Below are 16,356 nucleotides of genomic sequence, written 5' to 3' on the forward strand. Positions count from 1 at the left end.
AAATGTGTTCTAACAATCTGGGGTTCATTTAGAGCATACTTGGAAGTACTGTCTGCTTCTGTGTCTAACAGATGGTAAAGTAAGCAGCAGTAAGGTTTTTGTCTCAGTACCGTTCTTTCCAAAAAGCTCCCTTACCGAGGGGAAGCGGATTATCCTTGCAGACAGTTAGTGATCTTGTTAATCATCTTTGTGTAGAGAGGTTTTTGTTATCTTTGTTGATATGTGGGATTGTAGAACCAATTTTAAGGTTTTTTTAAAAAGGTAAATATGTACATGTAAGTTTAGTAGCAGTTCAATATATCTGTGTACATCTAAGTGCATATATACCTCAGCTGAAAATCTAGAATTAGGATTCTATATTGATCAATAACATCTGTAATCCCATATTTTTGACAGGCTGGATCTAATGCAATCTATTGGGCTTCTCGACATGGTCATGTAGAAACACTGAAATTTCTCAGTGACAATAAATGTCCTTTGGATGTTAAGGATAAGGTAAGAAAAAAAAATTTTAATTTTTCATACAGAGAACCTTTTTTTATAACTTCATCTTAGCAAAGATAGAGGTCTTTCAATTCAAATGGTTTTCAGCCATGCCATAATTCCAAGTTTGTGACTGGATTTAGTGTGGTTGTATAAGCTGACATATAGGGCTGTGATAACACAGCTTTAAAGTAGCTGGGTGTACTGATTATTTTCCTGACAAATGTTAACCGAGCGTGCATATTAAATGTGAGTACATGGTGGGTAGGTGGGGAAGTACAAATCTAAATTAATTTTCACTTGAAGATGAGATTTCTCATTGGAACTCAGGGTAGAATCGTGATTCTGTTTTTTCATTCCTCTTGATTGAAAATCACTTTTACCTGACAAGTAAATTTGACTGTTATTGAGTATAATGAAGCCTAACAATTTATAGCTGATGAGCACTTACCTTGTCTCTAGCAGTGTTACTTGAGCAACATCTGCCCTAGAAACTAGTTGCTGTTAAAATCTCATACTGTGGTGATGTTTTTATCCTAGCCAAAGCACCAGTACAGAGGCAGTTATGCTTGTAAAATACAGTTTGCTTTATTGAGGGAACTAGTGCAAGGTGATGCGCATGAGCAGAAGTAGTGTTCGACTCACGATAGGGCTACTAGGAAAGAGGTTACTCTCTTAATAAAAATACCATTTATTTTTCATATAATTTCAACAAAAGGTTGTAAATAATAGCATGTAATCACCAAAATATGTCAGGATATACCAAGGTGTTAGGCCAACTGCTGGGTGCTGGAGGGTATATGGAAATAGTGTAAATAGAAATAGGACATCTGTTTCAATGCTGGTTGCACATGCAGCAGCCTCCTCGTATTGCTCAGGAATCCCATTGTGTCTGTGACCTGGAACAAACTAAGTAGGAACACAAGTTCTGAAAAAGGAAGGTCTTTGAAGACATAGCTTGTCAGGTGGTGGTTTGTCTGTCACATTCAGCTATGGTTGGTACGTGGGAGATCTCTGCTCACCGCAGCTGTGCTGCCAGGTTGTGGGGAGGGAGGAGACCCCTTGCAGCACACAGGTATTCATACTGTACACAGTGGAGTGTATCTTGGGGGGACATACGGAATTGCACCAGCATGTTCTTCTGTAATTGCAGTCTGGGGAGACCGCTCTCCACGTCGCAGCTCGGTATGGGCATGTGGATGTGGTTCAGTTTCTCTGTAGCATTGGATCCAATCCAAACTTTCAAGACAAGGTGAGTCATGGGCACTCTCTTTTTCTTCAATACATAGGGCTTTAGTATGAGTGGTCAAAACTCTTCGTGTTGCCTTGCAGCCTCTGGCATGTTTGCATTTGAAAAAAGTAGCAGAATTATGGAGGTTTCGATACCTCTTAATAGATGAAGACTATGCAAACAAAAGTGTGGCATGAACCAACTACTGTTATAAAACACAGGTTCTCTTGAAAATGAAAGCTTTAAGATGAAGAAACTCAACATCACAAAGGTATGGGTGGTGGTATATGCTCTATGAGTTCAGCTAAAGGTTTTTGTTAGTTTTTGCCTTGACGTCACCTTGGGTTTAGTCATCACAGGACTTTTCTGAAGTGTTAAGCACTCATTTTTGGAAATGAGAGGAAGGCTCAGGAGGGCTTCTTTAGAGCTCTGAACTCTTGTAAGAAAACAGGAAAGAAAAGGCTTAACAGAAAAAAAAAATCCATTTGACCCAAATTTAACAGTGTGTGTGGGTTCCACAAGCCTTCCCAAGTGCTGCATCCTTTAGGACTACCTTTATATTGTTTGAGCAGCAGCAGGCCAAGGGACCACAGGACGTGCTATTTGACTATTCCTTTTTCCTTAGTTTTTACAGAAATCTTGAATACAGTCCAAGTGCTCTGATATTATAATACTAGCATGGATTGTCTCCTAGTGTATATTTGCCAGGTACAGAAAGGTATCCCATTTCTCAGACTCTGACAGAATTACTTTTTTGGTGGGTTTTAGTCTTCTCTGCTTTTCAGTGGGCTACTTTCAATAGCTTATTTTTGTAAAACATTTGTCTTCCTTAACGATGTTCCACATAACTGTTACAAAGTGCAAGGAGATTGAAGGTGAATATTTTGAAGCCTACTGGGTTCAAGCAAAAAGCAAATTAGAACTTCAGTCATAACTAAACTCAAAATGGTTGCAATTTCAAAGGCTTGTTGCGTTGCACATTTAAAGGACTTGGGTTTCTAAGTACCCAGGTCACTGCCTATTCTCCTGACTCATTAGGATGTGTCTTTTGAACATGGTAGTCAGAGTGATCTGCCTCAAACTGCAAGTCTAGTGGGATTTGCATCTCCTTGGTGAGCGATCTGTTTTAAACACTGGATTAGTCCCTCAGCACACAGTATGTAGAAGTTGCATGTGAATAAGGATCAGTTTTCAGGTGAGCGAACCAAGGTAGTTAGCTTCAAGAGCATGGAGACATTTAAACTAAGGTTGCTGGCATCCACATTGTTTGTTGGTAGGTAGTTTTATGGTGAGAAATACTGACTCTCAGGATCCAGGTAATGCTGAAAATCTAGTGCTTGGTGTATTGGCTTGAGTTATCCTTGCTTTGAGAATGTCAGTATTAGAAATTACATCATCTTTTTAAAGGGCTTACCTCGTAGACTGTCTTTCCTCTTTGATGTCATCTTTCTGTCTTTCTAAGTTAAACTGGGGAATTCTTCCTCCTGGCGTTTGGTTCAGGTCTGTTGTGTTTTTTTTTTTCTTTTCCATTTGATAGGAAGAAGAAACCCCACTGCATTGTGCTGCTTGGCATGGCTACTACTCTGTTGCCAAAGCACTCTGTGAAGCAGGTTGCAATGTGAACATTAAAAACAAGGAAGGGGAGACTCCACTCCTGACAGCATCTGCTAGGGGTTACCACGATATTGTCGAATGCTTGGCAGAACACGGGGCTGACCTTGATGCAACAGACAAGGTTAGTTTGAGTTGGTTTTGATCACAAATTACGTACAGAGATCATAGATGTAACAGAGCCGTATCTCTGAATTGCTTCATTTGAATGCTGCAAGCCAGCATTGTTTCCATGATGTGGGTTTTCTGAGCAGTTCACACAGAGGCTGTTTATGACACCAGTAAAGTCTTTAAAGTTGCCCACGGATTATTCTTCCACATTTGGGTTTTTGCTGATTCATTATCACCTTATCAATTATCACCTTATGAGTAACACTATATGAAAATGTCAGGAACATTGGGTTCTGTAATTGGCAGCAAACTATTAACTTCAAAGAAAAAGGATAAATTTGCTGTTTGTCTTCGATTCTTACGGGTTGGATAAATCACACTTATTTCCAGCTATTGCTGTTTTATTGCTTGGACTTCTGCTATGCTTTTCCTTTTAGCCACCTTTATTGCTGATAGTTACTAAATAGTTATTAAAGCAAATTCAGAAAAATACTTTCGCTTCTAAAAGAGTTAAATTGGTTTTTTCCCGTCACATTGTCTCTTTAAATTGTTCCACAAAGAGAGCAAGCTCAGTCTCTGAAGTTACTGATCACTGAACAGATTGCATGACTTTTGCATCACTGACTTCTGTCAATAAACACTAGAGAAGTTTACACTATGCAGCTGATTGTTAGAGTTGTTCACTCTCCCACCTCCTAGGGAAGTCATCAGTAGAGAATGTGTATTTACATTTCATCCATTCCACTGCAAAGCCCAGTGGCTTAATAGAAATTTGCTTTCATCCCATAGCTGATTTGTTCTGACAAATACTGTGCATCTCCCTGCCTCCACCCTCAAAATGAAGATTCTTGAGGCAAGGAGATGCATCCATTTACATAAAATGATTGTGACTCTGCAACACGCTTTGATGTTTAGCATTTTTGTATCTCACAAGTTATCTTGTGATTTCAGGATGGTCATATAGCCCTCCACCTTGCTGTGCGAAGATGTCAAATAGAAGTAGTTAAAACTCTCATCAGTCAAGGATGTTTTGTAGATTTCCAAGACAGACATGGCAACACCCCCTTGCATGTGGCCTGCAAAGATGGGAATGTTCCTATTGTGATGGCACTCTGTGAAGCAAGTTGTAATTTGGATGTCACTAATAAGGTAAATGGAATACGGGTACTGAACTACTCTGTTTAATAGCTCACCTGTTGATCAGATGACCTTTTCCAGTTCTCTGGTATGAAAAATATGTTTCCTTTTTTTACCTCTTGGAGTGGCCAAAGGCAAAGTATTAAATTACTCACCTCACAAATTTGCCTGTTTCAGTTGAATAGGTGGTTAAAGATACATGAAGAAAGAGCCCAAGTGAATTTTACCACTCAGTTCTAATGTTGAAGTATATGCCAGCCTTCTTCCCTAGCTGTATAGATTTGCTTTGTGCAGATTACATCAAGGCACTGAACAACAGGTGAAATGCATTGCTGCTGGCCTTGGTTTGATGTGATTTAGTAACAGTGATTTATATACAGAAATGAAGACTGGTACATTTTTGTGAAAAATCTGCTTTGTATTCTTCCAAATTATGTGAAAAAATCTGCACAGTCATCTAACAAGGGATTTAACTCAACTGCAGATTTTATTCTCTGTTATAAAAATAAGTGTCATATTGGTTGGTTTATGTTTTTCTTCATTGAGTGGACTTATTAAATCCCAATCATTTATCTCAGAGTAGAATAGGTTTAATTTATCTAATAAACAAAGTGTCACTGGCAGGGTACAAGAAACCTCAGAATGAAAACGTTAAATGTAAAATTATTTTCAAAAGTTGAAGTCAGCAATCTGAGCAAGATGCTTTTTGGGAACCTTCTCATTGATCATCCTTTCACAGCCACGTGACAATTACAGAAACACTTGGTAAACGTTATAACCCTAAAAATGTTGATTCCAGTACATATCACTGGTTTACTGCTAAAAACGTGAACTGTCCAAAATTGTTGTAAATGTTGATTCCAGTACATATCACTGGATTACTACTAAAAATATGAACTGTCCAAAAATTGTTGTGCGTTTCCAGAGAGAATGTGTAATAGCCGGTCTGTAAACTTTGACATACTGGTGCCATGTTTGCTGCTTCTGTTGTGCTAATGCTGCAGTGTATGAGATAACTGACTGTGGTGCTTTACAGGTTTAACATTCTGGCTTACCTCCTAGAGGTCTTTAAGAGAAAAGTAAGCTGTTTCAGGAAACTTTGCTTTGGTTAGTTTGAACAAGTTAAGTTCAGCCCTCGGAGTCTGCTGACAGGCAGTGGGGCTTAGGCTTGATATTTAGCTCTGAGGGTCTTTTCTCTGCCCTACTTAATTTTTATATACTACAAACTTTAGACTTTATTCATACGAGTCTTTATGTTGCTATCTGCAGCTTGTTTCATTCAGATGTTCTAGCTCATTTGTTTTTCTGGAAAAGTACATATGCTGGCAATAACATTTCAAACTAACACTTCGATTTATTACCAAAGCACTGACCTTCCCTGTATTACTCAGCTGAAGAAAGTTGTGAGGCTTTTTGTCTTGAGGATTGTCCAGTGCAATCAGTTTTGATTTTAATAATTAAAATCATCAGCTGCCAAGTGAAAAAACCTACAATAATGAGCTCCCCAGTCCTGCCTCTGACCTTAAACCTCATTGACTAGGCAATTAAATCCAGATCCACAGATAAGAATGCATTTTGAGGAAGGTGAGTTAGTGCAGCACAAGTTTGGGTTGGCATCTCTCTTCATTATGGAGAGCGCTGTGGCCACAGAAGCTGTGGTTAAAGGCTGTGTCCCATTATTCTTTTAGGAGTCATGTATAGTAAAGTGATTTCTAGAATGTTCTTTATCTGAAAGGGTAAGTTTGGGTCTAATACAATAAAGAATCTCTATTTCTACTGGTCCTCTTCAGCCCTGTAATGGAAGTGCATTAACACAACAGCTTATCCTTGGTCCTCACATCTGGTGTTGACCCACATATACATAATACCAATTGGAGGCACCATTTATTTCTTCCACAGACTGCAGTAGAAGATCATACCCATTTATTTAGAATCATAGAATCACAGAATCATTTAGGTTGGAAAAGACCCTCAAGATCATAAAGTCAAAGTGTAAACCTAACACTGCCAAGTCCACCACTAAACCATGTCCCTAAGTGCCACATCTGCACACCTTTTAAGCATTTCCTGGGATGGTGACTCCACCACTTCCCTGGGCAGCCTGTTCCAATGTCTGACAACCCTTTTCATGAACAAATTTTTCCTCATATCTGACATAAGACTCCCCTGGCACAACTTGAGGCCATTTCCTCTTGTCCTATCACTTGCTACTTGGGAGAAGAGACCAGCACCCTCCATGCTACAACCTCCTTTCAGGTAGTTGCAGACAGTGATAAGGTCTCCCCTCAGCCTCCTTTTCTCCAGGCTAAACAGCCCCAGTTTCCACAGCTGCTCCTCATCAGACTTGTGCTCCAGACCTCTCACCGGCTTCATTGCTCCTCTCTGAACTCTCTGCAGCACCTCAATGTCTTTCCTGGGGGACGATCACTGCCCTGGTCCTGCTGGCCACCCTATCCCTCATACACAGCAGGATGCTATTTACATTGAGGTGTAGAGTTTTGAGGCGCTGGGACATCTTTTCAGTTTCCAGCTGTCTGAAAGTTAGGTTTGCTTTCAAATACTCTTTCATTAAATAATTTTGTGAGTTTGCTTCTGAACAGAGGATTGAAATGGAGGGAGCAGTACTGAAAGCATGAAAATATGCGAAGTAAGAGTAAGAGGAGTTGTAAACAGAGAATACACAGTAGTGATATTTACAACAGTAGCTCTGATCATGGAAGACAAGAAGTGGATGCCATGAGGACCCGTTGTCAGTGGAAATACTCAGAGGGAAAAGCAAAAATTGGGAAGCAATACTTACAGCACTTTCCCTGTGTCACTGAAAGCTCAGATTCTTTCAGGCTGACTTACTGCATTCGTCCCTTTTATTCCTTTGGGTGGAAGGGAGGAGACTGCAGATGCTTAATCTTCAGCAATACTTAGATTGAAATAGAATCCAGAGCTTTAAATGTTAAGGACTTAGTGTTACTTAACTGGTTCATATTTAATTAAGCAAGATGCAATTAAATTTATAGGTAATTAGAAAGACATTCTCAGATATAGCCAAAAAACTTTAAAAGATTCCTCCACAGTTGTTGGGGATTTACCTATAAAATTGTTTCCCATTTTTTAAGTAGTTAATCTAGCCTTTGTTTTTAAATGAGGTTTAAGCAGTTGTGCTTAAGCTGTAATCAAAAGTATTTTTTCTTACGGTTTTTGCAAGACCTTTGCTGTATTTGTAATTGTACAATATGTTTGATTATTAGTCATGAAATTTGGAGTGAAGTTCTTTGGCTGTTCTTTAATTACCTTTTTCTTCTCTCTGAATGCAATTCTTAGGAGCTTTTTCAGCACTGGTCAGTAACTGAGCTGCAGTATGATTTTCCTGCCTCCTGCCCAGGCTAAAGCACATTTTATGACTAGTTTGGTTTTGAATTTGATTGCACAAATGTTAATAAGTGACCTTAGGAAGCCTTGTGTTCCAGGCATATACAACCATTTCCAGTGTTTGAATATTCCCCAAAAATTATGTTGTACTCATATGCTACCTGGCACCACATTCTTGGCTTCTCCTCACAGAAGCTTCTAAAATTGTACAAAGTTTAAAATTGTCAGATTGCTTAAAAATGACACTTTTTTCCCCATGCTAGTATGGAAGAACACCTTTACATCTGGCAGCAAACAACGGCATTCTTGATGTTGTCCGATTCCTGTGTCTTACTGGTGCCAATGTAGAAGCTTTAACCTGTGTAAGTATTGAGAGACACTGTTACGCTTCTTGCTTCTTTGATGTATGATAGTAGGAAACTAATTCATCTCTTAGAGGAGAGGGAAAAAAGGATAATGGTTTAATATAATTACATTTTGAAATCTAAGAAAAAAAAATGTTAGGCTGTTGTATGTCCATAACATGAAAAGCATTCGCTCTTGTCTCCTTGTTCCTTTCTTAACGACTGCATTTAAAACTGATTAAAGCACAGTACAGCTACCGCTTAATCTACAATTAAGAATTTCTTCACCCGAGTATCACTGGTAGCAGCACTGTGTTTTCTGTAGGCACAGTGCACCACTGTCATTAAGATGTACATCGTCTCACATCACGTACAGTCACCATACAAATGTATGTATCTTAAATATTTTTCTTGCTTTCAGGGAATTAAAAAGTTTTATTTTCATTGTGGGAGATCTGTGGGTGCATGGAGGAGTGAACTAGCATGCAACTATCCTTGTAAAACAAATAATTTATGATAAATCAGTCAGCACCACTGCCTCCAATTAGTACCACTGAAGGTATTTTTCCTTCTCACTAAGGTGAGAAACGTCCTTCTCCTAGCTGACATATCCACAGTAGGAATGAAGTGGTTTTTATTATGCACACCTCATACATACATTATAGGCATCATACACACCATTACCTGTGTTTTATTTTCAGACTCATTGAATCAGTTTACATTGCTATCACCACAACAAATGCATTTTGCTCAGAAGTAACTATTGCTCTATTGAAATTATGTTCTTATCAGATTTTAGTTGAGTCCAAGTTTTTCAAAGCTCCTCCTTACAAGGTATCCCTGAGATGGCTGAAATGGAGAGAAGAAGGAGAAAACTTCTGTTTCATTTTCTTTACCCATTTGATAGAAAATATGAACATTTTCGTTGTTTTTCTGTACATTTAGCACTGTGTTTTTTTCCACTATGAATCTCATGCAACAGGAGGCCTGAACAGGCTTAGCATCTAAAAATGACTTTTTGATAGCTACTGGATTGTAGATTGCCCTGTCCCCTATTAGTAGTAAAGAAATATGTATGCAGTGGACTTTGTGGGAAGTTCCAGAGATTTTTGTTTGTCACCTGGTTTAGTCTTTAGTCCCTTTTTTCTTTTTTCTTTCTTTTTTTTTTTTCCTCTATGTCCCATTGTGTATCCGTATTTTCAGTACGACGTACTCTAGAGATAAGATAGAGCAAATAGGTGATGGGGCAGTTCTGGAGCTGTGTCTCTTCATTTACACTATGATGGCTTTGTTGGTATAATTGCCTTTGTGGACACTCTCCTTCCAAGATAAAAGTACTTTTTATCTCTTTGGTTTAGGTGAGTTTTAAGGAGATATTGAAGCAAATTGTGCTGATACTAAATCTGGCAAACTGAATATACATAACTATCCATTACTCTGGCTGTGTTGTGGCAGAGAGAAGGGAAAAGGAGGAGAGGAAGTATATGTGGTGATTTTAAAAGCATTTCAGTTTTGCATTAGTTTGCTAGGTCCATTTTAAACTGTTCTGAAAAGTCTTATTAACAGCTCTTTCTGAGCCACTGCAGTAGAATTAATTACCTTTTTCTTCTCTCTGAATGCAATTCTTAGGAGCTTTTTCAGCACTGGTCAGTAACTGAGCTGCAGTATGATTTTCCTGCCTCCTGCCCAGGCTAAAGCACATTTTATGACTAGTTTGGTTTTGAATTTGATTGCACAAATGTTAATAAGCGACCTTAGGAAGCCTTGTGTTCCAGGCATATACAACCATTTCCAGTGTTTGAATATTCCCCAAAAATTATGTTGTACTCATATGCTACCTGGCACCACATTCTTGGCTTCTCCTTACAGAAGCTTCTAAAATTGTACGAAGTTTAAAATTGTCAGATTGCTTAAAAATGTTGAATGATGATGCTTGCAAATGGCCACTTAAACTCATGACCAGCTCTTGCAGGCACAGCTGTGTGATTTGCAACAAAGGATCCAGTCAGCAGTTGCAACAAAATATTACCACCAGGTGTGAAATATGCTTTCATGCATCCTATAACCAAGCCCTTTTCAAATATCAGCTGTGCTTACACACTGCCATTCCAGTGTATAGATACCATGTACTTTTCAAGAAAGCTTGAATGGGAAAACAACTTACTGAAACCCATTTTCTATATTGCTTATGTATACAAATTATATTACTTGTGCTCTACAGTTCTGTAGTGGATATCCAGAGAATTAAACAGCCTCATCTTCTTCACAGTTTTGGACAAAAAAGGGAACTTTGTTCTGTTAATATCTTTTTCATGGAAGCAAATGCTTTTTCTGCCTGTTATCTCAATCAATAAATTGAGCTTCCAGATCTGAGCCTGATTTTCAGCAGACACATGAGCTGAACTGCTAGCATGTATCAATTGTAAACATCTCAAAATGCTTTTTTGGGGATATATTTGACCTAGAGTTCTTTCTGCTGTACTTGGTGCTTGTTGCTAATGCTCTGGAGTATCCTTCACCTACTCACAGGCCTTTCTGCCTGTCATGTTTACTGTGTGGTCTGACGACCATGGACTTCAACAATGATGCTTGTCGGATAACACCCTTGCTATGGTATTGCTCCATGAAGGAAGGTGAGCTCGGAACGGAGAGCAGACAAGAAGACAAGCAGCGACATTGTCCTCACCGACAAGGGCCTGGTCCCACAGTACCCAAGCAAGGCAAGCAGGGCAGATCCGGTGATGGCCACCAGCTTCAGCCAAGAGTCTGGGTCACCAGACAACTCCATAACAATTAAGCAGGCCTGAGGTTAAGTCAGAGTCAGGAATTGGGCTCACTGACCATGGTCAGCCAAGGGTATAGTGATAGTGAGGCAAGTCCATAGTGAAGAAGCAGATTCAAGGAAGTCAGGGACCTGTTCAGTGTGATACATGGCAACGTGGAGGCATGTAGCTGTAATATTGCTCAGGTGAGGACCAAGGGCAAAGTAGGTGTGCTGACCCTAACCTCCTGATCCCAGTTAATCCCAAGTTCCTGCTGTATGAGAAGAGTAGTCTCCTGGCGGGGCAGCTAGCCTGCCATCAGGAGAACTGCTGGAATACTTCTAGTGCTTCTTGGCTTCTGTAGGGGGACACTCCATCGTCAAAGATATTTATTTCATATGTAGGGATAATAATTACAGAAACCTCAGGAACTACTTTAGACAGTGCAGGTTTCACGTGAAAAGCTAGTAAAATCAAAGATAGAAACTCAAGAAAAATATATTAGTTTTCCAGTACTACTTCTTAATAAGAGAAAGCTCTTATCTGAGGGAGCAAAAGAAGCAAAGTGTTCATAAATTAGTTGCCTATTACCAAAATATAAAACAGTAGCATTAATGTTGTAAGAGTGAAAGTAGTAAGCAGTTTTTCTTTCAGACTGTTTAATAGTAAACTGGTGACCTGTGAAACATGGGTAATTGAATGGCAAGACCAGAATGCTGAAGGCAGCTTTGCTGCTTTTATATTTGCTGATGCAATTTAAACCACATCCCTTACAATGTTCTTGCTTTCTGGAAACCTCCAGTGGCTCACACGCCACTGTCATTCTTTATCCATTAATAAACAAAAGTTACCTGCTATTCATGTGAGTGAATATGCTGATATGTCTCCTTTTTGTGAACTGTTTAACCTTTTAGATCTGTTCAGCATGTAATAGCTAGCAATTACTTGCATCTGACGGCAGTTCTGTTACTGCCTTGAGCAGCTGAGCTGTGTTGCACGTAATTTTTTTTATTGTGGGCAAAAGGAAGGAACTACTGCTAAAAATTTGTGTTTTAACAGGATGGGAAAACAGCAGAAGATCTCGCCAGAGCAGAGCAGCATGAACATGTAGCCAGTCTGCTTGCAAGACTTAAAAAGGTTGGGAATACATTAATTTTAACTGAGGTGTTTGTGTTTTTAAGGTGCCAAGAAAAGTTTGACCATGGAAAATCGTACAATAAGATATTCATCAAAGCCATTTTAAATAGGTGTTGCAAAAGTAGTGGAATGCTGGAATGATGTCTTTTCCCATCCCCGTGTCCCCACCCTTCATTTTTAGGATGAAATAATGCCCTCAGTTAAAGCTAGTATGTACATATTAGGAAAAATGGCTAATCCTGTCTGGACCACTGATTTATTTTATCCTGTCTCTGACAATGCCTAGCAAAGTATTTAAGGTGTTCAGAAGAAACTGGAAAATAAACTGTTAAGAATTAGCGCATCCCACAAGAGGACTTATTTCCCCACCATCACCATTTTATTTAGACTGAGGTTATGAAGTATGAGGGGTTTGTGCCCCTTCTGGAAACAGTAATACCACGTGGCATAGTTACCTAAGTTCTCGGTGTCTTTTTCTAATTCTGCTATTTCAGTATCTCCAAATCCCTGTACAACCAGAACACAAAGCTGATCTGGTCTTGTTGTAAGGCAGCAAATCTGACACATCTGATACGCATTGATTATTCTGGATAGGCAGCATCACTCGTGCCATGAAGGTTCGGGAACCACTTGCCTGGAGAATCCAGGTAGCAAGCAGATAAATTAAAACAGTCTTGTTTTAATTATGCTAATGGGTCTGTGGAAAACTGAAATAAATGACCACTTGGGAGCTGCAGTAGAATATGGTGTGTACCAGACGTTTCCAAGGTAAAGTAGAATCATGTCCTTTAGTCATTCAGTAAATCTATAATTGTAAAATTGTGAAATGTATTGGTGAAGATGTCAGAAAGTGACAGAGTTCTGATTTCCTTTGCAATGATATCTTTTATAAATGTTTGTTGTAACAAGTTCTGTTTGCACAATTTTATCCCCATACCAAACCCTTGCCTGTTCCTTCATGCAGGTGGATAAATTTGTGGTTTAGTCATTATATAAATATGGAATTAATATGAATTGACCTAGAACAAAAGGGAGATCAGATAAATCTCTTCTGAAAGAGACGTTAGTAGATGTAGCTGTCTTCTTGATAGCAGAGTCTACTTAATTATTGAAGACCTGCCTATACATGTGGGAAAACTGTATGACAATTATATACTTCATCAGAGTATACTTTGCAACTGAGAATCTGATGACTTGAAATTAATAAACTGCATCGAACCATTGAAAATATCGTAGTACTGCTCAAAATAGTCAATATCATCTAGTAGAGAACGTACCTGACGCTTGTTTTATTTTCAGTATCTGTGGAGGGTTTTGTCCCTTACAGGACACACATTAAGAATGTCCTGTCATAGTGACTCTTGGAAAGGATTCAGTATGAGCCACGAGGGTGTGCAGTATTTACATTGTGACTAACTTATTTAATAAATGCCTGTTAGCGGGGAAGGAACTAAATTATATGCGCTACTATTTGTGTCAAATTTCTCAGCTTAATTGCTGCATGCTTATAATTTGGGGGACTGTAGGTGCTCGTTCAATGACTCATCCTACATTTTAAACTCAGTACAAATGTAGAACACATCTACTCTCTCATCTCCAAATGAGGGAATGAAGGATGATGCCTTTGCCCTTCCACCTTTTTGCTATCTCCATGTTTCCTTAAAACAGGTCTTTCTGTGGTGAGAGACACTTGATAGTTTGCTGTCCAGCACTGCATCCTTTTGTTGAGTTGATCTTCCAAACTCAGCTTGTGTGGGAAATAAGACCATCCATGTCTGATTGCCCCTTATTGGGTAAAGAGTAAAGACAGATTTTATTTGTTCATTTCCAATTCTGTCTTCAGCTGGAAGAGAAGGAGTATCCTTCAGATACCACAAGACAAGATACAGAGGGGTAATGTCGGAGCCCGAAGTGGAAAGCTTTTCTGTAGGAGATGTGATTGGGTTTCAGGAAGGCCCCTGTAGGATGGTGAGACTGCAGCTGTGGAAGAGACAGTGAATGCACACAGGGCAAACTGTGAGAGGAAAAATAAGTAGGGAGGCACATCTATTTAGGCCTGAGAGTAAAGAGGGAAACCAGGGTGTAGACTTGTAGTAGAGGGGTAGAAAAATGGAAAGTAAATAGTATGCGAGAAGTACTTTAAGGTAAAAAAGAGTAATTGTGTGGGGAAAGGAGAGGCAAGAGTGATCTGGGAAAAGCAGTATTTATCTTGCAAAGAACTGAAGTGGAAATAAAGAGAACTTGGTGGAGGGAATGGGAAGAGTACAATTCTCCTAAATACAAGAACTACAGAAAAGTTAACATAAAGAAGGAGGGAAATGCACATTGAGTTTTCAGATTGCTCAGGCGGTAGCCATCACTGCAAAATTCTTAAATGCTGCATGTATATTATATAGAATTCTGGATATTGTTTATGCTACTGTGACTGACAGGTAAGGAAAATTGCCACTGAAAAAGGCTAGCTTTTCCACCTTTGCCCTCTCCATCAGAGGTCAAAATGATCCCATTTGCTGATATAGAGCCTGAAGTCACATGTGACTTCCATGAGACTCAAGGTGGCTCTAGAGAGCAAGCAGTCAGCTGTGCCTTGTCTGCCTGTCCAGTCCCTTCTGCCAGCAGCTGATAACTTGAATGATGAGGCAGATGAAGGAACTAATACAGATGAAGACCAACCTGGCAAGAAAGTGTTATCTAAACCTTAGGTTGCTGTGAGGCAGAAGTTCCCTGCCACATATTAATTTCTTCTTCGCTTTGAATTTTAGGATACGCACCGGGGGCTTTTCATCCAGCAGCTGCGGCACACGCAGAATCCACAGCCTCGGATCAAACTGAAGCTGTTCGGATATTCTGGTGCTGGGAAGACAACCCTTGTGGAGTCTCTCAAGTGTGGCCTGATACGAAGCTTTTTCCGAAGACGTAGGCCTAGACTTTCCTCAACAAACTCAACCAGATTTCCCCCATCTCCTTTGTCTTCCAAACCTTCAGGTATGTCCTCAAAGATGTAACATTTGAATGAGACAAGATTTTCCTCTTAATCTGTGTAGCTCCTAAGGAAGAGCTGTTTGGTACACTACAGAAGTTTGTAAGAAACCAAAGCAAAGCAGAGAGGGTATTGACTTCTCTGTGTGCAGGCCAGTACCTAAAATAAGAGCGAAGAAAAACAAGGGTGTGGAGAGTGTAGGAGTAGTTAAGGTTTTGTTTACTCATATGCTGCATAAGTGAACTTGGACAGTGGAGGACAGAACTTCTGAACAGTGACATTTATTTTTCACAAGAAGTCCTAGGCTAGAAATGCCACTGTCGTTGTCAGATTCTACTATCATGATTTTGGGGATTGTTTTGTCACACAAGCTAACTCATCACTTGCAGAAGCTCAGCTTTAAACTGATGTTTAGAAGTAGCCTTACTACTTAAGTTTTAAGTGGGGTCAGGATTACCTTTTTATTTAGAAACATTTGGATAGTACTTGTAGGTTTAGGTGTCCTTCATCTTTTAGTAATGTCAGAACATGGCTAGTGGTAGAATTCATGTCTACTTTCTCTCTAGTCACCTTACTTGGGGTGTGACTTAACAAGACAAGAGATAGCTGGCACAGGGATTGTTATTGCAGTTGCTCTTCACCTAGAACAAGGGGCTCACATCCATGACAAAAGAATAAAGAAATTTACTACATGAACCATTGATTTATTTATCTTACATTACTGTGCCACACAAGGGGAGATAAGTCACTGAAGGCACTTCCTGGAGGCAGATGCAAGAAAGTTTTGACTAAAGACAGGTTTGGGTGTTTTTTATATATATATTGGTTGGTACTATAACCAGAGGATAGGTGTTACGTGTTCATACCATCATAAAATCAGACAGGACTGCCAGTCACATTGGCAAATAATTATAGAAATAATGGTGATTTTGGAGCATGCACTTGAAAATAGCTTACCTAGATATAAAGCCAGAAACTTGTGCAGTTCTATGCAAACAAAGCCAGTATGGCATTGTTTTAATGTTCAAATTTTTTGGTTTTTGTTTGTTTCAGTATCTGTTCTTTTTGGATGAAAATCAACATATAACATGTAAATACTGTTGTGAGTTGAATGACATAATCAGATAAACATTAAACCAGTACAGTTTGGTCTAAACTTGATTATGTGCTGAGGATTGTTTAAATTCTGTAAAA

At 39.2% G+C, this 16,356-nt stretch overlaps 1 protein-coding gene across 4 annotated transcripts in view; it reads left to right on the forward strand.

The window, feature by feature from the left end:
* Positions 1–16,356, forward strand: part of DAPK1 (death associated protein kinase 1) — an 89,845-nt gene that overhangs the window by 61,743 nt on the left and 11,746 nt on the right. For 2 of the 4 annotated variants that reach the window (XM_065860793.2, XM_071802760.1), the window contains exons 14-20: positions 397–495; positions 1,637–1,735; positions 3,252–3,449; positions 4,388–4,585; positions 8,203–8,301; positions 12,105–12,182; positions 14,945–15,167. In XM_065860793.2, coding sequence (XP_065716865.1) covers positions 397–495; positions 1,637–1,735; positions 3,252–3,449; positions 4,388–4,585; positions 8,203–8,301; positions 12,105–12,182; positions 14,945–15,167 — 994 coding nt within the window. The other 2 variants (XM_071802762.1, XM_071802761.1) reach the window with 2 other exon arrangements.

The sequence above is a fragment of the Patagioenas fasciata genome, chromosome Z (genome assembly GCF_037038585.1).
Source record: "Patagioenas fasciata isolate bPatFas1 chromosome Z, bPatFas1.hap1, whole genome shotgun sequence".
Taxonomy (NCBI): domain Eukaryota; kingdom Metazoa; phylum Chordata; class Aves; order Columbiformes; family Columbidae; genus Patagioenas; species Patagioenas fasciata.